At 38.8% G+C, this 25639-nt stretch overlaps 1 protein-coding gene across 12 annotated transcripts in view; it reads right to left on the bottom strand.

The window, feature by feature from the left end:
- Window positions 1–25639, bottom strand: part of TRDN (triadin) — a 424466-nt gene that overhangs the window by 258653 nt on the left and 140174 nt on the right. For all 12 annotated transcript variants that reach the window (XM_088840567.1, XM_088840568.1, XM_088840571.1 and 9 more), the window contains exon 9: window positions 22314–22373. In XM_088840567.1, coding sequence (XP_088696693.1) covers window positions 22314–22373 — 60 coding nt within the window. The remainder of the gene's footprint in view (window positions 1–22313; window positions 22374–25639) is intronic.

Raw genomic sequence — 25639 nt, 5'->3', positions numbered from 1 at the left:
ACGTTCATACTAGAAGCACTATCCTTTTGCAGTAAACTTCCACAGTAAAAGAGAAAACAAAAAAGCTTAGGAAATGACATGTGTACATATTACTTTATCATTTTAAGAAGCTTAGGAAATGAATTTTATAAAAAAATTTTCAAGACAAAAAGCTAAAAACAAACAAAAAATTGTGGGTACAAGCAAAGTATTTAAATCCTATTTTAATAGAAAGATGATCCTCACCTTTCTATTCTCACCATTGGTTCCCAGTGTAATATCTGTGTCCAGTGAAGCCAATCTTGGTTTTTTTGTTTCTTTTTTGCAGCTATTCTCCCTAGTCACAAAGACTAATATTCCATGGCTTATTTTTATAGATCTTCCAAGGAACAAAGAAAAATGAATTATTTTTAAACAATAAAACTCATTCTATCTTGTAATTGTCATGTGGCATTACTGGTTAGTTTTAAAAATTCAGGACACATTATGGGATATTCCTGATCTTATTTTTCTTATATCTTGAACAATTTCTATTTTGTAAACTTAGGAATTATTTCATCATTAATCATTAATTATTCCCAACAATTTTTATAAAAAGAAAAAAAATTAAGAAGATAGAATGATGGGATTGCCTAGAAGGATGATGTAATTGTAAAATAAATCATTATTTCATCATTCGTTTTTTTCCCTTGTCTTGAGTAAAGTTTTGTATCATCATTCAAGAAGTTACAAAAGTCTGGAGAAATTGTTGTGGTCTATAATTTTTAGCTTCATTTAATACAGTTTAGATAAAGTTCAACATTCAGAAAACTAAGACCATGGCATCTGGTCCTATCACTTCATGGGAAATAGATGGGAAACAGTGGAAACAGTGTCAGACTTTATTTTGGGGGGCTCCAAAATCACTGCAGATGATGATTGTAGCCATGAAATTAAAAGACGCTTACTCCTTGGAAGGAAAGTGATGACCAACCTAGATAGCATATTAAAAAGCAGAGATATTACTTTGCCAACAAAGGTCCATCTAGTTAAGGCGATGGTTTTTCCAGTGGCCACGTATGGATGTGAGAGTTGGACTGTGAAGAAAGCTGATCACCAAAGAATTGATGCTTTTGAACTGTGGTGTTGGAGAGGACTCTTGAGAGTCCCTTGGACTGCAAGGAGATCCAACCAGTCCATTCTAAAAGATACCCAGTCCTGGGTGTTCATTGGAAGGACTGATGCTAAAGCTGAAACTCCAATACTTTGGCCACCTCATGTGAAGAGTTGTCTCACTGGAAAAGACTCTGATGCTGGGAGGGATTGGGGGCAGGAGGAGAAGGGGACGACAGAGAATGAGATGGCTGCATGGCATCACCGATTCGATGGACGTGAGTTTGAGTGAATTCTGGGAGCTGGTGATGGACAGGGAGGCCTGGTGTGCTGTGATTCATGGGGTCACAAAGAGTCGGACATGACTGAGCGACTGAATTGAACTGAACTGAATACAGTTTAGAATTTAGAGTTTTTATTTCCCACCCATTATTGCAAAGAGAAGAATATTGACAAAGGAAGATATTTAAGTTATTGGGTGAATCAGAAGATGAATGCAAAAGACAGTTTGTAGTACACTAAACCTTAATGATTAGGATGAAATAGAAATTGACCATTCAAGTGAAATTTAAGACTATGTATCTTCACATGAAAATGAATTTTCTCAAATTCAAGATCAATGAGCAAACAACACATTCAAAAAGGGAATGTGGTATCCTCATCCAAATAGTTCTTCAGCTTGGACTTTTTCATGGAATAGTTTGTGACTAGAATATAAAATATCTCATTTCATTGAAATGTTATGTTATAGTACTCTTTTGTGTTTTCATAAAATCTGTGTGCCAAAATTTATGCTTTTTTAAACCATACAAATGCCAAGGAATTCAGAAGGATTAATAATGTATAAATTTAAAGATTATTGGATTTATCATTCTAAGTAATGCTTATAAATCTAAAAATAAAAATGTTTTTTAATTATGGGATCAAGATGACATCTTTTCAACAAAATTATGAGCCATCAAAAATTTCAAAACTTCATTTGCTGCATTCTGATGATGTATGTTCTGAAAGAATTTGAAGTAATAATATCCCAGAGTCTATTAAAGATGTTTGAAATGTGGAACTGGTATCTACAAGGTGGATGCACTGTAAGATTATGCATGATAGTTGATGAGCAGTTCAGTTCCTTTTGAAAGATGTTTCCCATTTGATGTGTGTACACCTTCAAAACCAGGGAACTGATGAAATAAACATTTAACCTTGATATGTTTAAGTTTTTAATCACAATTTTCACCATTCCTTTAATCTTACTTCTGGAACAATTTTTAAATGATTTAAACTATTAAAAAATATTAAGAGGTCCAGATGATAAGTGAAGATAACTATTTATTCCTAGTATCCTGAGATTAACATGTACATTTTCTGAACACCTATTGCATGTCTATCTAGTTATCCTCAGTTATAAAATTATTTGTACTGTGTCTTATCTCTTTTCTGGATTATCAGCTTAGAGAGAGGATTCAACAATTGCTTTTTCAGTAAACATCAAAACTCCCAAAGCTTTTGCTTTGTAAAAATAATTAGATGTTTGGAACTAAAGTGAGTATATTTTTTAGGAACAGGATTTTTTTAGAGAAGAGTACAGCAAGGCTAAATTTTATCTCGTCTTCTCCAATTGAGTTCTGAAATACATTAGATTAAACCATTAAATAACAGTGACTATAATGCAATTACATTTGACCTCTTCTCAGCAGGATCAAACCAAAAATGCAGTTAAGCACCACTGAAGTTCAAGAAAAGGATCTTAATAAAATGAGCATACTAACTTATTCCTTGAGGCTCTTTCTAGCTATGGTCTTAAAACCCACAGAATTGGAATATGGACTATCAAAGAATACCTTATTATAGTCAGAAAAGATTTTGGTTGGTGAATACCTTCAGTTTTAAGAGAATAAATGACACTGAAAGTAGACTAAATTACCTTGACATAAATTCTTGACTCAAGCAAAAGTCAGAGAGCAGCTGGAATTTCAATGGTGGGATAACTACTAAGGAATAAACTTTAACTTGTATTGAACTTTAATCATAATGGCTACAGAGATGAAAAGTTGGAAAAAAGTGTTAAAATTACTAAGTGAAGGCACATTAACCCTGGTTTAAATTGATTTCTTTATCTATACTGAGTATAAAAGACTGTGTAAGCCACGTGATTTCTTACCATAGAAATGTGTCTCTTGTTTAACTTGGTTGACTCTGTCCAGCAATGCATGCAATTTATTTGGCCCAAGCGGAAGTTGATTAAGAGGGAGAATGAAAATGCCCAGCAAGATCATGATACTTCTTTTAAAGAGTCTACCTAAATGAATGAAACTACTGGTAGGCTGTCACTTAAGAAAAATATGCTTAGCCACAAAATATGGAAAAGGAAATTGGAGTTACTGGCAAGTTGATAAAGGTTAATAAATATAAAGGCTTCTACCTTAAAAATCTGTACTATGGATTTCTAAAAACAATAAAAACAAAAAGACAAAAGACACTGTAAATTGAGTCTCAGTCTGGCAACCAATGTCTGCCTTGACCAGTTTTAATAGTTCTCTTATAAGATTATTAATTTGTAAACATATATGTACACCTATGTTCACTGCAGCACTATTTACAGTAGCCAAGACATGAAAACAACTTAAGTATCCATCAGTAGATGAATGGATAAAGAAGATGTGGTAGATATATACATATACATATATATATTTCAGTGGAATATTGTCCAGCCATAAAAAAGTATGAAATCTTTCCATCTGAGGCAAGATGGATGGTCCTGGAAGTTATTATACTTAAGCAAAATAAATCAGAAAGAAAAAAAACAAATATCACATAATCTCACATATATGTAGAATATAAAAAAATAAAACAAATGTACAAACAAAATAAAACAGAAACAAATGCTTAGACACAGAGAACAAACTGGTGGTTACCAGAGAGGAGTGGGTCAGGCAATGCATAATATAGATAAAGTGGATTAAGACGTAGAAACTCACAGCTATAAAATAAATAAATCATGGGGATGTAATGTACATATAGGAAATATAGTCAATAGTTTTGCAAAAACTTTGTATGGTGATGGATGGTAACTGGATTTATTGTGATTATCATTTCATAATAATATTTCATAAAAATATCAAATCACTATGCTGTAAACCTGAAACTAATATAATAATACTCTACATTAATTATAACTGAATAAAATTTTTAAAATACAAAACAAATTGAAAAAAGAAAATGACAACTAGACTCTCTAGCCCTACAGGAAAAGTAGAGGTCATTGGCTTCAGGACAGTCCCAATGGAAGGATGGGGTCTCTCTCTTTCTGTCTTCCTCTTCCTGTCCTTCCTCCCTAAAGAAGGTTAGGGTCTATTCAAAATGCATCTTATTACATTGAACATCTACACATTTAGGAGATATCATGGTGGGGTTGTTAGATCACTGAAAGGCAGCAGCAAAAGTATTTATTTATATTTGATAGCAGTTTTATTCATCAGTGACTCCAAACTGGAAATAACCCAGATATCCAACAACAGAGAAATAGCAAAAGTATTTCTTGAAGAAAGGAGCTCTTCAATGTCTAGAATATCCTAAAATTATACATTGTAGACATGTGTCTTCTGAAGTTGCTTAGTTTCAGCCTTAATAGTGGTGATGGACAGGGAGGCCTGGCGTGCTGTGATTCATGGGGTCGCGGAGAGTCGGACACGACTGAGCGACTGAACTGACTGAACTTTCTAGGTGTATACAGAATTTTCTTAATTTATAAAATTTATGCTTCCCAGGTGGTGCAGATGGTAAAGAACCTGCCTGCAACATGGGAAACTAGAGTTTCATCCCTGGGTCAGGAAGATCCCCTGTAGTAGAAAATGGCAACCCATGCCAATATTTTTGCCTGGAGAATTCCATGGACAGTATAATCTATGGGGTTGCAAAGAGTCGGACACTTAGTTACTGAGTGACTAACACTTGCACCTTCACTTCTTAGAGTGAGTTAGCATAAAAGAACTTTAACTAAAACAACAACATGATCTGATCTTTACAGTTCATTCTGCCCAATTAAGATGGTCCCTGTAATTGAGGTGGGGATTGTTTCTGACTATAGCATAGTGCATATTCACTGCAGAGAAAAAGCAATTCTGTTCATCTTTAGAAAGCTAAAAAATTTTAAGACTACATTAGTTAGAGGCATTTTATTTGATGGGATAAAAAGGCAAAACGGGAGACTTCCATCAAGGCATTAGCACATTTAACAAGGTTTTTCAAATTTGAGCTGTAATTTGGGCTACTTTGGAGGGTGGGACAATATTATACAAAAAAAGAAAAAAAGGAAAACTTTATCCCACAGGGAAAAATCAAGTTGTAGTTTTAAAAACTCATTACCAATAATTAATAACAAACTCTAACTAAACAATAACAGGTGTTCCACTAATCCCAAACAGAAACAGATGGAAGCACAAATGTTTTATAAATACTGGATACATGCAGGGCAATAAACTTGGCAGGGATTGTTTTATTCTGCAATTGTCAGTCAGAGTCAAAGTCTTATCACTTGCATTTTCTCTAAATTAATATGCCCATATTAAACCTTGTTTTTCATTCCTTATTTCTGAAAATGTGAGCCATATTTAGTGATTTCTCACTTCACCTTATGTACTATCTCACCAAAAAAGACAGTATTATTAATTTTCCTTCTGTACACTTATGAAGCTTTATATAATCTTTCACATGAAACAATGAGCATACCATACATGTTTCCATTCTCCAACTTCTTCCATTTCCAGACAAGAAATAGTGATTTACATATTCTTTAATTTCTTATACATTATAGCAATGAACTTTCAAACTCATGAATGCAGGCAGATGAAATAAATTATGAAGGCAAGTAGAAAGTCAATGAATGGTATTAAGAAATCTAATTCTATGGCACTTGGGAATTTTTTTTTAAAGAGTTTGATTATTACACAGTGCTAGAGATTTGAACTCATGGCTATTTAGAGAATGTTTACATATGACTTTAGAAGGGCTCCTCTGTATGGCTAATAGTATGGGGACTCAGAACAGATCTCTCAAGATATGCCACTTTGGCATGTGGATTATTTTAAGTTAAAGGCAATCAAGAGCCTACAGACTCAAGAGAAATTACTTACCCTCCCTTAACCAAATACAAGTATTTAAATTGGGGATTTTTCCCAGAAAAAAAGAGTTATTACAGGAGATAATTTTTATCTAAGTGTCCTCATCTCTATGGCAGGATAATCACCTAAGTACCTAAAACCTGATTTTTTTTTTTTTTGTATTGTCCTCTGAACTATCCTCCTGTCCTTGAGACGCCCAGACCCTTGCCCTATTCCACCGCTCAGGGTGGCAAAATACTCATTTTACCTTTCTGTCTGTGAACCTCTTTGGTATGTGAGCTCTCTGAGCCATGTGTGTAGTTGGGGGCGATTCCTCTGTGTGTGTGTGTGTGTGTAGCTGGGGGTGATTCTTGTATTTATATGTATGCATATGTGTATGTGTCTGTGTTCAGTTCAGTTCAGTTCAGTCGCTCAGTCGTGTCCGACTCTCTGCGACCCCATGAACCACAGCACGCCAGGCCTCCCTGTCCATCACCAACTCACTGAGTCTTCATGTCCACAGAGTCGGTGATACAATCCAGCCATCCCATTCTCGGTCGTTCCCTTCTCCTCCCGCCCCCAACCTTTCCCAGCATCAGAGTCTTTTCCAGTGAGTCAACTCGTTGCATGAGGTGGCCAAAGTATTGCAGTTTCAGCTTTAGCATCAGTCCTTCCAATGAACACCCAGGATCGATCTCCCTTAGAATGGACTGGTTGGATCTCCTTGCAGTACAAGGGACTCTCAAGAGTCTTCTCCAACACCACAGTTCAAAAGCATCAATTCTTCGGCGATCAGCTTTCTTCACAGTCCAACTCTCATATCCATACATGACCATGGGAAAGACAATAGCCTTGACTAGACGGACCTTTGTTGGCAAGGTAATGTCCCTGCTCTTTAATATGCTATCTAGGCTGGTCATAACTTTCCTTCCAAGGAGTAAGTGTCTTTTAATTTCATGGCTGCAATCAGCATCTGCAGTGATTTTGGAGCCCCCAAAAATAAAGTCTGACACTGTTTCCACTGTTTTTCCATCTATTCCCCATGAAGTGATGGGACCAGATGCCATGATCTTTGTTTTCTGAATGTTGAGCTTCAAGCCAACCTTTTCACTCTCCTCTTTCACTTTCATCAAGAGGCCTTTGAGTTCCTCTTCACTTTCTGCCATAAGGGTAGTGTCATCTGCATATCTGAGATTATTGATATTTCTCCCAGCAATCTTGATTCCAGCTTGTGCTTCTTCTAGCCCAGCGTTCCTCATGATATACTCTGCATATAAGTTAAATAAGCAATATACAGCCTTGACGCACTCCTTTTCCTATTTGGAATCAGTCAGTTGTTCCATGTACAGTTCTGACTGTTGCTTCCTGACCTGCATACAGGTTTCTCAAGAGGCAGGTCAGGTGGTCTGGGATTCCCATCTCTTTCAGAATTTTCCACAGTTTATTGTGATCCACACAGTCAAAGGCTTTGGCATAGTCAATGAAGCAGAAATAGATGTTTTTCTGGAACTCTCTTGCTTTCTCCATGATCCAGCAGATGTTAGCAATTTGATCTCTGGTGCCTCTGCCTTTTCTAAAACCTGCTTGAACATCTGGGAGTTCACGGTTCACATATTGCTGAAGCCTGGCTTGGAGAATTTTGAGCATGACTTTACTAGCGTGTGAGATGAGTGCAATTGTGCGGTAGTTTGAGCATTCTTTGGCATTCCCTTTCTTTGGGATTGGAATGAAGACTGAGCTTTTCCAGTCCTGTGGCCACTGCTGAGTTTTCCAAATTTGCTGGCATATTGAGTGCAGCACTTTCACAGCATCACCTTTCAAGATTTGAAATAGCTCAATTGGAATTCCATCACCACCACTAGCTTTGTTCATAGCGATGCTTTCTAAGGCCCACTTGACCTCACATTCCAAGATGTCTGGCTCTAGGTCAGTGATCACGTTATCGTGACTATCTTGCTCATGAAGATCTTTTTTGTACAGTTCTTCTGTGTATTCTTGCCACCTCTTCTTAATATCTTCTGCTTCTGTTGGGTCCATACCATTTCTGTCCTTTATCGAGCCCATCTCTGCATGAAATGTTCCCTTGATATCTCTAATTTTCTTGAAGAGATCTCTTGTTTTTCCTATTCTGTTGTTTTCCTCTATTTCTTTGCATTGATCACTGAGGAAGGCTTTCTTATCTCTCCTTGCTATTCTTTGGAACTCTGCATTCAGATGCTTATATCTTTCCTTTTCTCCTTTGCTTTTCCCTTCTCTTCTTTTCACAGCTATTTGTAAGGCCTCCTCAGACAGCCATTTTCCTTTTTTGCATTTCTTTTCCATGGGGATGGTCTTGGTCCCTGTCTCCTGTACAATGTCACGAACCTCCGTCCAGATTCATCAGGCACTCTATCTATCAGATCTAGACCCTTAAATCTATTCCTCACTTCCACTGTATAATCATAAGGGATTTGATTTAGGTCATACTTGAATGGTCTAGTGGTTTTCCCTACTTTCTTCAATTTAAGTCTGAACTTGGCAATAAGGTGTTCATGATCTGAGCCACAGTCAGCTCCTGGTCTTGTTTTTGCTAACTGTATACAGCTTCTTCATCTTTGGCTGCAAAGAATATAATCAATCTGATTTCGGTGTTGACCATCTGGTGATGTCCACGTGTAGAGTCTTCTCTTGTGTTGTTGGAAGAGGGTGTTTGCTATGACCAGTGCGTTCTCTTGGCAAAACTCTATTAGCCTTTGCCCTGCTTCATTCCGTGCTCCAAGGCCAAATTTGCCTGTTACTCCAGGTGTTTCTTGACTTCCTACTTTTGCATTCCAGTCCCCTATAATGAAAAGGACATCTTTTTTGGGTGTTAGTTCTAAAAGGTCTTGTAGGTCTTCATAGAACCGTTCAATTTCGGCTTCTTCAGCGTTACTGGTTGGGGCATAGGCCTGGATTACTGTAATATTGAATGGTTTGCCTTGGAAATGAACAGAAATCATTCTGTCGTTTTTAAGATTGCATACAAGTACTGCATTTCGGACTCTTTTGTGTCTGTATAGATGGGGGTAATTCCTGTATGTAGGGGTGTGTGTGTGTGTGTGTGTGTGTATAGCTGGGGGCAATTCCTGTAAATATGAAATTAAATCTGATTTTTCCCTGTTAATCTGTCTCATGTCAATGTAATTTTTACAACCTAGAAGAGTAAAGTTTTTTTCCTTTCAAACAGCTGGCTTAGTTAGTGAGATAAACTTTCCTGGCTGGACTCGGCTCCCTCCGAGGATGCTGCAACTGAGGGATCTTAGGACATCAGACAAGTGGTAAGTGTTTTTGGTCTTTTTTCCTTAATAAAAAATTTAATTAGCAGGAGAAATTATTTGTAGAGCCAGTGCATTAGACTTAGTGACTGGAAAATCTGGCAGAGTACTCTTGTTTCCATTGATCTATTTTTTCCCCAGAGATGGTCACTGTTTTTTGTTGTTGTTGTTATCTCTTTTGTCCTATTCTGTTCTGAGAGCTTGTTTGGTTTTATGACCTGTGAGAATAGTCTCTTTGGTATTTGCCATCTAGAAGGTTGATGTAACTATCTGCACTTGCTAAGTCAGTAAAACAGACTGGGATTTAGAGCAGCTGAAACCAGTTGGTCCTAAGTGCAGATATCAACCGTGACTTTGACTAGCATCTCTTTGTCCAGGCATGCCTGTTGTCATAAGGGTCCCAGTTTATCATAAGGGTCCTAGTCTATAAGAAGCCTTTTTCATAACACCGTGTGAAAAGCTTTTTCATAGCACCTTTGTAGTTCTGTTAGTGTAGGCACTACATGATCCTGCTTGTGCAACAAAGGTCTCTACTTTCTTAGACTATTTTGAGGAGTGAACTTTTTTGGGTCTTTCGAGGGCTGCATCTCTTTTTATTCTACTTTGGGGGTACCTCTTGCACCTATGTTTAAGCCATAGAAAGTCTAATTGGTTTGAGTCACTATTAAGATCCTAGTTCCCAATTATGGGTCCTCTGAATTGGAAAAACTTTTAAATTGTTAAGTTTTTAGAGAGCTGTCAAACTTGTTTTATTGCTACCTATGGAAAGACCATGGAGAAGGAAATGGCAAACCACTCCAGTGTTCTTGCCTGGAGAATCCCAGGGACGGGGGAGCCTGGTGGGCTGCCGTCAGTGGGGTCACACAGAGTCGGACACGACTGAAGTGACTTAGCAGCAGCAGCAGCATGGCAAGACCAAATTAAAAAGTGTATAAAAGCAATATAATGGCTAGCCTTAAGAACTCCCCTAATTATAAAAAAATAATTTTTTCAAGAAGCAGTCTCAGATTTCCCTTATGGGTCTCACAGATGCTAATAAAAACATTAGGTTAATTAACAAGATAATGAAAAGAGGCTTGTGGAGAGAGTCAAGGGACTCTTCCCAACAAGGTGAAATTTTTTAAAGGGTTATTAAGAAGTTAGGTAAATAAAGCAAGTATTGAAAGAGATGGAACAAAGAGAACTCAGAAAGAAAGAGTCTCTGGACTCATCCCTGCAGGGTGGAATCTTTAGATGGTTATTAAAAAAGGGATTGAGGCAGGAGAGATAGGACTGGACCCAAGGACAGCCTCCTCATTTTGGAGAAGGCAGTTTCTAGATAAGAATAGAGAAAGGGGGGCACCATGCACCAAATGGCAAGAAGTCATACATCTTAACAGTAATCAACTGGGGGGTCCTGGGGCAGGAACTTCCAGAATGACAGGAAACCACATCTGGGAGTGATAAGTGATCTGGAGGCAGACAAGAAAGGTGGGAAAAGGCAGGAATCTCTAGCATCCCAATGTAACCTTTTTCTCATTATGCTCTCATTACAAAATTTATCCTTACAGATAAGTTCCCATCATGCACTGATGCCAAGACACTCCTGACCAAGACTAAATAAAGATAAAAATCCCTTCCTCCCTCAGGAAGGTGGAGTTAGAATGAAAACCTGGGAATAAGACCACAAAATCCTCCCTCCCCAGTGAATATTCTGCCCCTTCATTTCTACCCTCCACATAACCAGCTAGGCAAAGCTCAGGGCAGCTACTCACCTAATAGCTGTCTGCTCTCCCTTTGACAGCATTCTATCAAATAAATCCTCACTTTGTTTTTTTGACTTCCCTGTCATCTCTGAATTCTTTCTGTGATGAGAGAAAGCCTACGCTCTGGGAACACCTTTGCTGAGAACAGGAGGAGAATTTGGTTAAGCTTCCGCCTCCCTTGAGCTCCAGCGGTGCTGCCTGATTTTCGCCACCTTTCTCTCTGCTTTCTCACTGTCTGTGGCATCTTCAGACCTACTGCAGCAAGGAGTGGTATTGCGCTGAGCCATAAAAGCCACAGGACACTCACCACGCGAAATCTCCCTCAGGAGGATGTGTCAGTCGTGAATAGGGAGAGGTCTGTCCTCCGACCTCAAGGCAATTTCCACGGAGTTTCTGGTACACAGGTAAAACAAAACACAAAACCAGAAAAGCGCCCTCTCCCCCGCGGCTGCCCTTGCAGGGGGTGTTATCGGGCCGCCCGTGCCTGACTATCCGCTCTGCCTCCCTGCCTCGCTCTGCTCTTGCCTCTGCGCCTTAGTCTGCTGGGGATGGCGAAAAAGAAACCTGCCAGGCGTTTTGCAGCCTCACCGCTAGATCTTGCACTTTTTACTGTACCTGGCACGTCTGGAAGTTTCCAGCCTGTCCCACTGGCATCTGGCGACGGGAACCACAGGAGCCTTGCCCTCTGGGTTTGCCTTGCCCTCTGGGTTTGCCTTGTCCATCATTTGATTAACTGCCCTTATGTTCAATTGTGTGGAAATCTAAAGCGAGGCCTTCCCTACGGATAAGGTTCTGTAAGAGAAGCCGCAGAGAGGCCCTGCCGCTGTCCCTTCAGGAGCTGCCTCGGGCCACTGGCGGCCTAGGTATCCGGAAGGTGCAGAGCTCGCCCTGCGCAGTGGGGCGCACCGTGGAGGGGCTGCGGCTAGGCGCAAGACCCCCTAGCAGCTCGGTCTTCCCTGCCACCCCCCACCGCACTCCCCACCCCGTCCTGCCCTTTGGGGTGGGGTGGCTTGCGCAGGGGTGGGTAGAAAAGACGACCATGCCCAGGGAATACAAGCCCCAGTGGTAACCCATGCCCCCACTGCGCTTGCCTCCTCAGGGTCGATGGACTGGGAGAGTCCTCACAAGGCCCTCGGGACCTCTGTCACTCTAAGTACAGATATAGTGCCTGGTGCTGCCTGGTGCTGCCCTACCCCGTCCTGGGCCACCTCGCATAGCTTGCTGGAAAGAGCTTGGGTGGGAGGGGGGAGAGGGGCGGAACTGAGGTCCAGTGGCACTGCCCACAAAAAGGAAGGGAGGAGAGAAAGCTTTAAACCGCCTCCCTTAATGGCCAGTGCCTATTTTCAGAAACTTGTGCCTCAGGCGCTAAAGAATCCACCTGTCAATGCAGGAGACACAGGAGGCGCAGGCTCTGGGTCGGGAAGATCCCCTGGAGAAGGAAATGGCAACCCACTGCAGTATTCTTGCCTGGGAAATCCCATGGAGAGAGGAGCCTGGAGGGTTACAGTCCACCAAGTCTCAAAGAGTCAGACAGGACTGAGCAACTAAGACTTTCAACACCCTTTTAGATAAAAGATGGCTCCCTAGCTAAATAGGTCCTAGAACGATGAGGATGTCCATTCCAGGGGAACATACCCTGGAACAGAAGGATTAATCATTGACCTTAGAGTCTGTAGAGGAGCCTTCAGGAAAGTTGCTCATCCTGAGTACTACAGATTCCAGGAAGGACTAGGGCCCCAGGATGCAGGGGCCAGCAGGACTGCCATGGGTGGCGGGGAGAGGGTAGCTAACCTCCATATTGACTAGGGTCTATTCACTAGATGGACAGGGAAGCCTGGAACCAGTCCTATCTTAGGGAGCCCCATGGGGCCTCCTAAGGCTAAGGCTAGTGCTCCTCTATTATAGGAGCACTCTTGCCCTGAACGAACTATGGGATGTTCCTCCTCCATCCCCAAGGACTCACCTTTCAGGTGCATTCTGGGTCACTGGGAAAAGTTTTCTCTAGATTCTTTAAAATGAAAAACACTCATTTTCATTTGTAACACAGCCTTGCCCTGATATAAACTTGAGAACCTTGAGACCTGGCCAGAGAATGGAAGCCTCAACTATAACAGTATCCTACTGTTAGATATTTTTGCAAAAGGCAGGGAAACCAGACAGAAGTTCATTACATTGAGGCTTTTATGGTCCTTAGAGAGAACCTGTAGCTATTCAACTCCTATGTTAGGGAACCTTGCCAGTTGGGACCTATTCAGGCTTCACAAATGCCTTCTTTAGTGGCACCCCTGGAGGAGCACAAGGTCCAGACCGACGACTCAAGTCCCAACTCTTTTGCTATTTTCAGCCCCTCTCCCACCCAATAAACCTTTTTACCCTTCTGGCCCACGCAGTCAGAACTTCTGTGTCCCCTCCAGGAAGTAGCAGGTGGGCCTCAGGGAATTACCAGAGTCCACATCCATCCAAAGGGTCCTTCTTGTTATTCACATCATCATAGCTCAGCTTACAAACATTCACTATCTGACACTATGAATGCCATTGCTAAAGGTACTGAGTCACTTGACTGTTGGATCTATGCCCACAACCACACCTCCCCAGAGGACCTAAGTCTTTTAGGAGTCCCTGCCTCCTTAAGGAACCTGATGGAATTAACCCAATATATGCTGGGTTCTCATTTACCACCCTAATTTTCATTAATCGCTGGTAGGTGACAGACACCAACCAGACTGCTAATATCCAATATGTGGGGAATATCACTATCTGATGGAAAAATCTAGTCGCTGAAATAAAGAAAACTGAAACTCACAATAGAAGCATAATAATAAGACAAGGCCAGAATAGAGATTAGATAATATTCTAGACTATTCTAACTATTATTATGCTTCTATTGTGAGTTTCAGTTTTGAGAAAGAAACGGAATTACAGAAAAACGTCTACTTTTGCTTCATTAACTATGCTAAAGCCTTTGACTGCGGGGATAACAATAAACTGTGGAAAATTCTTAAAGAGATGCACATACCAGACCAGTTTACCTATCTCCTGAGAAACCTATATGCAGGTAAAGAAGCAACAGTTAGAACTGGACATGGAAAAACTGACTCGTCCCAACTGGAAAAGGAGTATGACATGGCTGTATATTGTCTGTGTGCTTTTTTAGCTTATATCCAGAATACATCATGTGAAATGCCAGACTGGATGAATCACAAGCTGGAATCAAGATTGCTGGGAGAAATAACAGATTATATTTGAGAAATAACATCTCAGATATACAGATGATACCACTCTAATGGCAGAAAATGAAGAGGAACTGAAGAGCCTCCTGATGAAGGTGAAAGAGGAGAGTGAAAAAGCTGGCTTAAAACGCAACATTCAGAAAGCCTAAGATCATGGCATCTGGTCCTATCACTTCATGGCAAGTAGAATGGGAAAAGTAGAAGCAGTGACAGATTTTACTTTCTTGGGCTCCAAGATCACTGAGGACAGTGACTGCAATCATGAAATTAAAAGACACTTGCTCCTTGGAAGGAAAGCTATGACGAACCTACACTGTATTAAAAAGCAGAGATGTCACTTTGCAGACAAAGGTCTGTATAGTCAAAGCCATTGTTTTTCCAGTAGTCATGTATGTATGTGAGAATTGGATTATAAAGAAGGGTGAGAACCAAAGAATTAATGCTTTTCAATTGTGGTGCTGGAGAAGATTCTTGAAAGTCCCTTGGACAGCAAGGAGATCAAACCAGTTAATCCTAAAGGAAATCAACACTTAATATTCATTGGAAGGACTGATGCTGAAGCTCCAATACTTTGGCCACATGATGCAAACAGTCAACTCACTGGAAAAGACCCTGATGCTGGGAAAGACTGAAGGCAAAAGGAGAATGGGTGGCAGAAGATGAGATGGTTAGATGTCATCAACTCAATGGACATGAATTTGAGCAAACTCTGAGAAATAGCGGAGGACAGATGAGTGGCGTGCTGTTGTCCATGGGATCACAAAGAGCTGGATGTGGCTTAGTGACTGAACGACAATAAAATGTTTAATATAACTAATGCTGCTAGCTGCTGCTGCTAAGTCACTTCAGTCGTGTCCGACTCTGTGTGACCCCATAGACCCCCCGTCCCTGGGATTCTCCCGGCAAGAACGGCTCCCCGTCCCTGGGATTCTCCAGGCAAGAACACTGGAGTGGGTTGCCATTTCCTTCTCCAATGTGTGAAAGTGAAAAGTGAAAGTGAAGTTGCTCAGTCATGTCTGACTCCTAGCGACCCCATGGACTGCAGCCTACCAGGCTCCTCCATCCATGGGATTTTCTAGGCAAGAGTACTGGAGTGGCTTGCCATTGCCTTCTCCGATATAACTAATAACTATACTCAAATATAGTCCCATTTCTCCCTATTAATAGCTGCTGTATTGAAACCTGAGGTGCTTCAGAAACCCCATGGCTTTAGAAAATTCTAATTTTAAATGATGATGCAGGAATTTCAACCTATCCTACCTGAAGCTGAGAACTATCCGCTTTCACTGTACAAGGTTGCTGCCTCCTTCTGTTCCCTACTTTCCATCTCCAACACTGTAAACATCACCAATACCCCTGTCTCTGACAAATACCAAGGAGATCTGCACCCAAAGGTAGAGACAATGCCCACACTAAGTTTGAAACAGTTACAGGAGATGGACTATTGACCCTTTGCTCATTAAAAAATTTTAAGTGTCCAGACTCCTTGAAGGTGGAATGTTAGAGCAGGCAGAAAGCTAGATACAGAGAATGGGGTACATGGGCCAAAGGGCAGGAAACCATACATCTCGTGAACAGCGCAGCTACTCAACCTATACTGTCTCTTCTCTCTTTAAGAGTATAATATCCCTTAGATAAATCCTTGCTTTGCTTTCTTGACCTCCCTGCCTCATCTCTGAATTCTTTCTGCAATGAAACAAGAACAAAGTTTCCAGTAACTCTCATGTGTAGTCATCAGGCAAAAAGGCAAAGCCACTGAGGAATGGCATCAGCAACAAGAATATAAATTAGACTTTGATTAAACTTTGTTATATCTAAATAGGGAACCCTGATCATAAAACCCACAGAGCATGGCCAAGCATGCTCAATAAAAATGTCCAGGCTTCATATGACCACTATACAACATTCCAGGTATAGTACTCAACTGGTAAGGGAAAACTTAAGGGAAAATAGCTCTCAGCATATGTGTGTGGTGGCTTCAGGAGTCCAGTGCACAAGAACCAAAGCTGTGATCTTACAAGCTTTCTCATCAATGAATGTGCTGTGCTTAATCGCTCAGTCGTGTCCGATGCTTTGTGACCCCATGGACTGTATGTAGCCTGCCAGGCTCCTCTATCCATGGGGATTCTCCAGACAAGAATACTGGAGTGGGTTGCCATGCCCTCCTCCAGGGGATCTTCCCAACCTGGGGATTGAACCTAGATCTCTCACATTGCAGGCGGATTCCTTACCATCTGAGCCACCAGGGAAGCCGCATCAATGAATATTCTGCATCTAATAGAAAAAACTCATGGCTATTCAAAGATTAAGATGAAATAAAAAGGGTAACCAGAAAACCTGAGGGGCACTCCTCACTTGCAAGCACACCCACATCCTTTTCTGAGTACATATTTTAGCTTCTTAATAATCAGTTCTCTGTGTTTTCCTTTGCATACCTTGTCCAAAATTATTTTTGGACAGGTAGAACAATATCCTGAACCTTTAATAAAGCCATCCAGCATCAGGACAAATAAAACAGACATTGATATGGTTACCATAAAGGTTTTCATATAGCTACCAAAGTCTGGGTGGGCTTGAATGTCCCCCCTTTCATCCAGCAACGTTAAAGAAATCCAGACAAGTTCATCTGTTTATCCCAGTTTGGAGAAATTCGAAAAGCTGAAAGGCAGAGATTACTGTGAGAAATCTAATCAACAATCACTAGGGGCAACCAGCCAGTTAATCAAATTAAAGATTGACAAAGGAACCAGGATTCCTTGGCTTAACCCCTCACTGGGGGCCCAAAGCCTTCTGCAGAAAAATGACTCAAATGGTCTGGGGATAGAAAATAGAAGTTTGCAGGAAACCCTTGATATGGGAACCCCATGAACTGGTACAGATATCCACTGGTAGAGCCTCTGACTCAGGCTATAATTAGACTGAAAGAATACAGAAATGTAAGAGTTGATAAGATTATAAAAATATGAATGTTTAAACAAGCTTTGTGTAAAGAAGTAATGGCAACGTTACATGAATGTGTTATGGGAATAGATATTATGTCTGGCTGGAAAAACTTCCCCTACCCAATACTATAAAACTAAAATTTATTCATGAAATCCTAATTGAGGCTATAATTAGTAACATAAGAGTTAATGGAATTAAGATAAAGATTTATAAGAGAACTGATAGATCTGAACAGGCTTTATATATCTTTATTGTATCTCTTTCTCCTGACTGTATTATGGGGACAGACATTGTATCTCACTGGGGAATGTTTCCTTTAACTAGTTTTTAAAACAGAAAGCACATAAATCTGCCCTTCAACCAATATTAACTGGACATGCCAACAAAACTGCCTGAGCAGAACATATAAATATTTTTATTTAAAACATAGTTAGAAGTGTCCCTGACATAAAGAAGCAAATTGAGGATCGTAGTTTGATGGTTGATCAGCCTTTGACCTTACAAATCTTTGCAAAATTGGAAATTCAGTTCTAGAGGAAGTTCACATTCCACATTCATAGATCTCCTAACCTCCCCTGCAAGTTTTGTAATCTCTGTAGGAACTTGTATCTAGACCATCTCCAAATCTTAATACTCAATTGTTTAAAAAATAGAATGGACTTTTAAAATATGAATTTCTATATAAGCACCCTTGCCCAAATTATTGTTCAAAAAATTTTTTAATGAAAATCATAAGGTCTCTTTTTTATGTCTATCTATATATGTGTACATTACAGACAAGGTATTTTTCTACTTCTCAGTGGTATTACTAAAATTAATTATAAGAGTTCAATTTAACTGGCTTAAAAACAAGCATAGCAAAAACCAGCACAACATTGTAAAGCAATTACTTTCTAATTTAAAATAAATATTAAAACAAACAAGCACTATACAAATTAAGTATGTTTTCAAAGATACAGTAGAAACTAACTCAAATGTTTTTCAGGTTCACAGGAGCTACTATAATTTTTGGTAAATAAAAGTTTAAGTTTGTAATTTAATTAATACAGACATGTCTTTAGAGTTATTTGCATTAAGTACCATATTATATATTTGTTATACTATTATACTAAATTTGTCAGAAAAGCAACAACAAAAACCATGTAAGATGATGATTGATCTATATGATCAATCACTGTTCTTACTGTGCTTATATACATAATTGGGCCAAATTTATTGAAATTACTTATTTTGCAGAGATTAGTCTTAATTTGGCTATATTTGATAGATATGAGAATGATTTTATAGAGAAAAATTATGTTTCAGTAATATACTTTTGTGGGTATTAGATTCCACTACTGTCCATTGTCTTTTGAGGTTTGTTTTCTACCTATAAACTTGACTTCTCCTGAATTCTTTCAGTTTTCACCAATATTTGGCAACAATTCTCCAAACTAAGTTTTCCAACTTTTCTTCGACTCTTTTGACTTGAAATCATTGAGAACGAAAACTGCCCATTTTCCAAAGACATGCAGACTAAAGTTGGACAACTTGATATAAACGTCAGAGAAATCACCAAAACAGCTCATATACAGATAATCTTCATGCCTATTGCTAGGGCCAATCAGAAAGATCACTAGATACGTGAAAAATCCATCAGATTGTCACTGCCTGTCCCTGCTCCCTCTTAAAATGCTTCAAGTTGGACATCTAGAAAATTTCTCAACTGGAGTTGGAGTTCAGAAACTGGGTTTACAGTCTACTCCAATTACTAACCATTATTTTTCTTTTGTTTCCATATAAATGTCTCTTTTTAAATATCTGACTGCTTGCACCACAGGCCTAACTTTGGGAGCCCACCTGTATCAGTGCCTCATGGAAAGGGATACAACTTTAACCGAGATGACCTATTTTCAATACTAAGAACTGGTTCAGAGAGATAACAGCAATCTACCAACTCAAATTCTGAACTGGGAAACTTCCTGGGGAAGTTCCAAAGAAGGGAACCCTGGGGATTCAGAACAGACCTCTTCAAGATGTGCCACTTTGACTTGCGGATTATTTTGAGCAAGGACAACAGAGATCCTACAACCTCAAGAGAAACTACTTCCCCTCCCGTAACTATCTACAAGGAATTAAACTGGAGGGTTTTCACAGGAAAAAAAAAGTTATTACCAGAATTTTATCTAGGTGGCCCCATCTGTATGTCAGGGCAAACATCAAACTGCCCAATATTTATTCTTTTTTATATTGTCTTGTGAATTACTCTCCTGTCCTTCAGAGCCTTGGGTGCCTATTTCATTTCTTAGTTCACGATAGTGACATATACTTCATTGTACCTTTCCGTCTCTGACCCTCTCGTGTATGTAGGCTTCCTATGTTTATGAAATTAAACTTGATTTTTTTTCCTTTTGAGCTCTCTCATGCCAATTCAATTGTTATAGCAGCTAGAAGAGCCTAGGAAGGTAAAGGAAAGTTTCCTTCCCAACAACAACAAAATTCTTAACTCATGAAGAGATGGTTTTACTGCTCCTTCTGATCTTAACACATTGTTGAATTTTCAGAAATACACAAATGGCATTGTGATTACAAAACTGTTAACATCTCTCACTGACTGGTTGCCCCACAATTATCTGCTTCTTGTGATTTTCTTAGAAATTGTATTTTATAATCAATTAGTAGCTCCTACGAATAATTTAAATGGAGTAAAGAACACATTTTCTTCAGATGATGGTATTTAAAAACTCACACTCATCAACAGTGTAGATTCATTTTGTGTGTAAGTAAATAGCTAACTGATCTGAAAAAAGCAAAGTATAGTAAACTTTCTTAAACTATCACAGCTGAATAAAACGGGCAACAGTCTGCTCCTTAGAGATTGAGTTAATGGGGTATAGAGACAGAGACTTGTCAGTGTTGAGACGTTCCCTTCACATGGAATGCTTGCCCAGACAGGCCGGGGTGAAATAAATCTATTGTGGAAAAAATTACTTTGAGATGGCTGGATGGCATCACTGACTCTGTGGACATGAGTTTGAGTGAGCTCCGGGAGTTGGTGATGGACAGGGAGGCCTGGCGTGCTGTGATTCATGGGGTCGTGGAGAGTCGGACACGACTGAGCAACTGAACTGAACTGAACTGAACTGTACATCTATTAGATGTTCTATCAACAACTTTGTCAGTTTGTTACATAATCCCAATTTTAAATATATGAGCCCTGAAGATCAAATGAAGTTCAACGATTTGCTGAAGGTCCAATGCTAAAAAGGAATGGAGTCAAGAATGCTATCTCTACTTGTGTCCAAAGCTCTCTCTTTTCACTACATTAAACTACCTTCCTCGATGTTTCCATTTAATTTTATTATAATACTATCACGTATGTTAACACTACTCTTTTTTACAAAATGAGTAATTGTATTTTTCAGTATTTTCCTCCTTATTTCAGTTTCTAACCCAATAAGAAACTTAAAAAAGAATAAGAAAATGAAAAAGGAAGTGAAGGAGGAAATTAACTTGAATAAGGTACTAAAATTAACTAAGTTTTCCTGAGAGCTTAAGTTCTCATGATCTTCTAATTTTCAAGGACCTAGATGTTTCATATATATATATATATTTAGATATAAAATGCCTGTTTGTCCTTATATGCATGAATTAAAATTGCACATTTTAGAAAGATTTCCATAAAAATGGTGAAGAAAACAAAATGCAGTTTGCTTTAAACATTAAGCCTCAATTATTCTAATATAGATTAGTTCCTTCCTTAACAACGCCATCTTCCTAGAAATGTTTCCCCAAACATGAACATAGTACTGTCAGTTTTTAAATCTGAAAAGACAGAGTACAAGCAATTAAGTTACTAATTCTTAATTAAGATGTTAGTCAAGAATCCCTTGGGGCTTCCCCGGTGGCTCAGTGGTAAAGAATCCGCCTGCCAGTGCAGGAGCTGGGGGTTCCATTCCTGGGTTGGGAAGATCCCCTGGAGAAGAGAATAGCTACCTACTCCAGTATTCTTGCCTGGAGAATCCCATGCACAGAGGAGCCTGGTGGCCTATGCTCCATGGGGTAGCAAAGAGTCTGACAGGACTGAGCAACTAATACTTTAATACCATTGCAGGATTTACTGTGGGGCTTCCCTGGTGGCTCAATGATGAAGACTCCATCTGCAGTGTAGATGTGGGCTCGATGCATGGGTCAGGAAGATCCCCTGGATAAAGAAATGGCTACCCACTCCAGTATCCTTATCTGGAAAATTCTATGGAGGGAGGAGCCTGGCAGGCTATAGTCTACAAGGTCGCAAAAGAGTCAGACACAATGTAGCGATTAAGCAACAACAACAAAGAATTCCTTTGTATACTCTGGGCAACATTTAAAGACAGGAGAGATGATACATTCCTTTAGGTAAAAAGACTTCCCCATTTGCTGACTTTTAACTCCAAGGTTGACTGTCTCCATCAATAGTAGTTCTCTGGAGTGGTCATTCGCAATGAGATATTATAAATAACCAAGGTCATTCGCAAGTGAGAAAATCAAAATGTTTTGGAAAAAAAAATTCAATATTTGAAATATGATGGATTTTAATATATATTCTGTTCGCTTCTAAAAAAAAGAATGCTTTCATTGTCACAGGTCTTTTATTCTAAGTTTACTGAGACTAAGATGATTCAACCCTTCACTTGAAGATATTATTGAAGATATTAGCATTTTTTGTACATAAAGATATTAGCACTTTTTTTGCTTTCAACTGACTTCATTTGCAATAGGCCATGCAGTCATAGCAAGTAAAATTAAAGGCCCTAATGACAGTTATTACTTCTGGTTTTTATTGGTGTACTCTAAATCTACACATGCATTATGCAATTTTTTTAAAAAAATTAAAATAGTTTAGTACATATAAAACAAACAATCTTGAAAGCAAAGACTGTTAAAACAGACAAATACAAGGACTATTTGGAATACCTGGTTTTAAGTCCCCATGGACAAATATGTCAATCATATATCGACAGAATGCATACTGATCTGACAAAAGTAGAAAGAAAAAAACAAAATGAAAAAATGTCATCAATACCTTTCTTTTTTTCTAGGGAGAAATGCCTTAACAAAACAAAGTAGCATAATTCTATTTTAGTTACTACAATATTGTATGTGAAGGAATAATTTGCACACATATGAACACAAAGAAATAATAATAAACATGTTTTCATTTATTCCATACAAAAAGAATACCCTTAAAAATTGAAACAGACTAGTTCATAGTGATATTATAGTGGTTGTTTTTAAAAATCAAAACCTTTTTCATCAAATTTATTATGAGTCATCATATTTAAGCAATTTTTCTCATTGTTTGCATATATACTTCCAAATAATGAAACAGAAGTTTCACAAGAAACTTGGAATGTTTTATTAAATACTCACTCCCAACCCTTCACCTGATTGTCTAAATGAAGCTGCAGAATGTTTCTTGAAAAGAAAGCATGAAGGTTAACCCCTTTGCAACCTGTCAGTTCTTCTACATAGAGATTCTCTTCAATTAGAAGAGTAAATTCAGGAGAACAAACTTAACAGCACCAAATAGCACCATTCTTAAGGTAATTGATTGGGTAATCTTTATTAGAGGATCATCTTATAATCTTGATTAGTTTATGTCCCTGGGAAATTTCAAGAAAAGCACAGATTTGAACTTTTAGGGCAGAATTTGTCAAAAAGAATTTCAGAAGTTCTTTTTGTTTCCTTCTAAATTAAAGACATTGCACTGAAATTTAAATTTTCACAAAGCTTTAGATTCTGCTGAAGTCATTCCAATCCAAATTTCAGTTGATGAATCACTGCCTGAGCTTTACTGTATCTTCTTTAAAGCTTGCAGATTATTAAATGAATCTTGTTCAAAATGATTTACATTTTAATGTTTTTAAATAGGCATCTTATTAATTCAGTAAATCCAAAGGCAGCTTTAGTATCAAGAGAGTTTATTAAATTTATACAACATGACATACCCTTAGGTGCTTTAAATTATGTATTGATATATCAGACCTATGAAATAATGAAACATTACTATATAAATACCCCACAAAAGGATTTTTCTAAAACTCATTGTTTTTAGCGTTTTACAGTATTTTTAGAGTAATCCATTTTATTATGAGACTCTGCTAGGTATTTGAAAAAAATAAATGCACCTATTGCAGAAGATGCAAAAATATAATTCTTTTCATTAGTACCTAAATGAGTAGGCCAAAACTCATAAAGTTTCAAAAATTTGCATGGATTCTGACTATTGAAATCAATCAACAATCACCAGTGAGGTGGGTAGTGGGAGGGAGCTAGCTCTCAGATCAGTCCAAGAATCTATTTGTTCTTGGATGTACTGACAGTAATAACAGGGGATTCTCATCCCAGGACCAGGTAATCCTATGATACAGCAGAGAAGATTAAGGTAGAGGGTATTTTCCCTTTTCTGGGTATAACCCTTTTCCTTAGTGAAATTGTAGAGTGAGCCATTTGACTCTAAGATGAAAAGTGCATTTCCCTTAAATTGCAAGCTTGAGGTTGGGAAGTGAGGATTACCTCAAATTGGCAGACTTTCCTCTTTCAGTAGTTAATGTGACCGATCATTTTAGATGTGCCTTAGGAATATACGCATTTTTAATAAACTTCCCACAGGAATCAGATTAGACCACACTTTTGGAATAACTAATTTAAAATCACTCAAAATTTCTTTTTTGACAGTCATTTCTAGTGTCTCTAAAGCCCTCAGCAACAACAATGGAGAAAGTATGTATCTTGGAAGTTTAGAATGCAGGGACTTCTTGCAATTTGAAGGGTTTGGAAACCCCCCAAATGAAACATGGTGCTCGGCCCCAAGCTGTGATAGGTTGTTTTGTATACATAACAGGTGGACTAGTTTATTGAATTAACTAAAATCTTCATGCTTCAGAGAGTCTTCAACTGAATGCTGACAGTGTAATGAAGCTACATGTCATATTATCACCTAAGTAAAATGTTTGTATTTCTTATGCCACTATTTTCTGGATCCAAAAGTCATTTATTTAATTAATGCACCAGCGACTTCACTTTTCACTTTCCACTTTCACACATTGGAGAAGGAAATGGCAACCCACTCCAGTGTTCCTGCCTGGAGAATCCCAGGGACGGGGGAGCCTGGTGGGCTGCCGTCTATGGGGTCACACAGAGTCGGACACGACTGAAGTGACTTAGCAGCAGCAGCAGCAGTCCTACATGCTTCTAATTTGAAAAAGAAAATCTCTTATGAACTCAAGAAGGTTAATTTTTTTTAATCTAAAAAATTATTCTGGTTTTACCACATGGGAGGTTTCTATTATACTTAAATGATGCTGTGATGTTGTATTTTAATGGCACCAGCATATAAATAAGAAGATGAAAGTATTTTTTCAATATTTAAAGTTAAGAATATTTTTTTGGCCACACTTTGTGGCATACAGGATTTTAGTGCCCCCACTAGGAAAAGAACCTGTGCCCCCTGCAGTGGAAGCCTTAAGTCCTAGTCACTGGACCGCCAGGGAATTCCCAAAGTTAAGACATTTTAAATATTTTAAATTAAGATTCTTCTTTCCACCTGTCCTGTGTGTTGACCTTAACAGCGTGTAAGAATTCTAGACAGGTATATGTTGGGCAGTCCCCACTGTGTTTGCTTCACCTGTCTAAGGATAAAGCAAAACCAGGCCATCCTGAATTTGGAAACTTCATTTTATAGAAATGCTTTTTTAAATCCAACTCAAATGTTACAACAGGTCATTTTTTTCCTAAAGAAAATCTGAACTGTTCTACCATTCTTTCATTGTTATGTGACAATAATTCACATAAGGTAATTTTATATCTCCTCATCACTTCTTAGTTTTTTTTTTTTTCTCCAAATGAACATCTTTCTAGGAACACCACATGCTGTCCATCTCTCTCCTTCCTGATCCTCAGGGAGCAGTGATAGATGTCATTCAGCTGCTGCCTTGTTGGTAGTTCCCTGTGGAGTAGCAGCTGAGAGAAAATGCATTCAGGGTGCAGAATGTTAACAGAAAAAAAACTTTAGAAAACCTCTAATGAGAGTGGGGCATATGTGGTCTGGTGCTCTACAGCAGATTCACATTAGCTACGAAATCTCTGCCTGCCATGAATGGTTGTTTAAAAAAGTAAGAAGAAGGAAGAAAAGAGAGAGAGAGCATAGCAGTGGGGAGGTTTGATTTTTCCTTCCCCGCAAATTTGACACAGCCTATGAGAAAATCAGAGAGCAATGCTTGATTATGCTGACCCTTCTT

The sequence above is a fragment of the Moschus berezovskii genome, chromosome 10 (assembly GCF_049115385.1).
Source record: "Moschus berezovskii isolate FMDL1 chromosome 10, NW_MosBer_1.0, whole genome shotgun sequence".
NCBI classification, from domain to species: domain Eukaryota; kingdom Metazoa; phylum Chordata; class Mammalia; order Artiodactyla; family Moschidae; genus Moschus; species Moschus berezovskii.
Note: the sequence above shows the minus strand (reverse complement) of the source record. Positions and strands in the feature narration are given on the sequence as shown.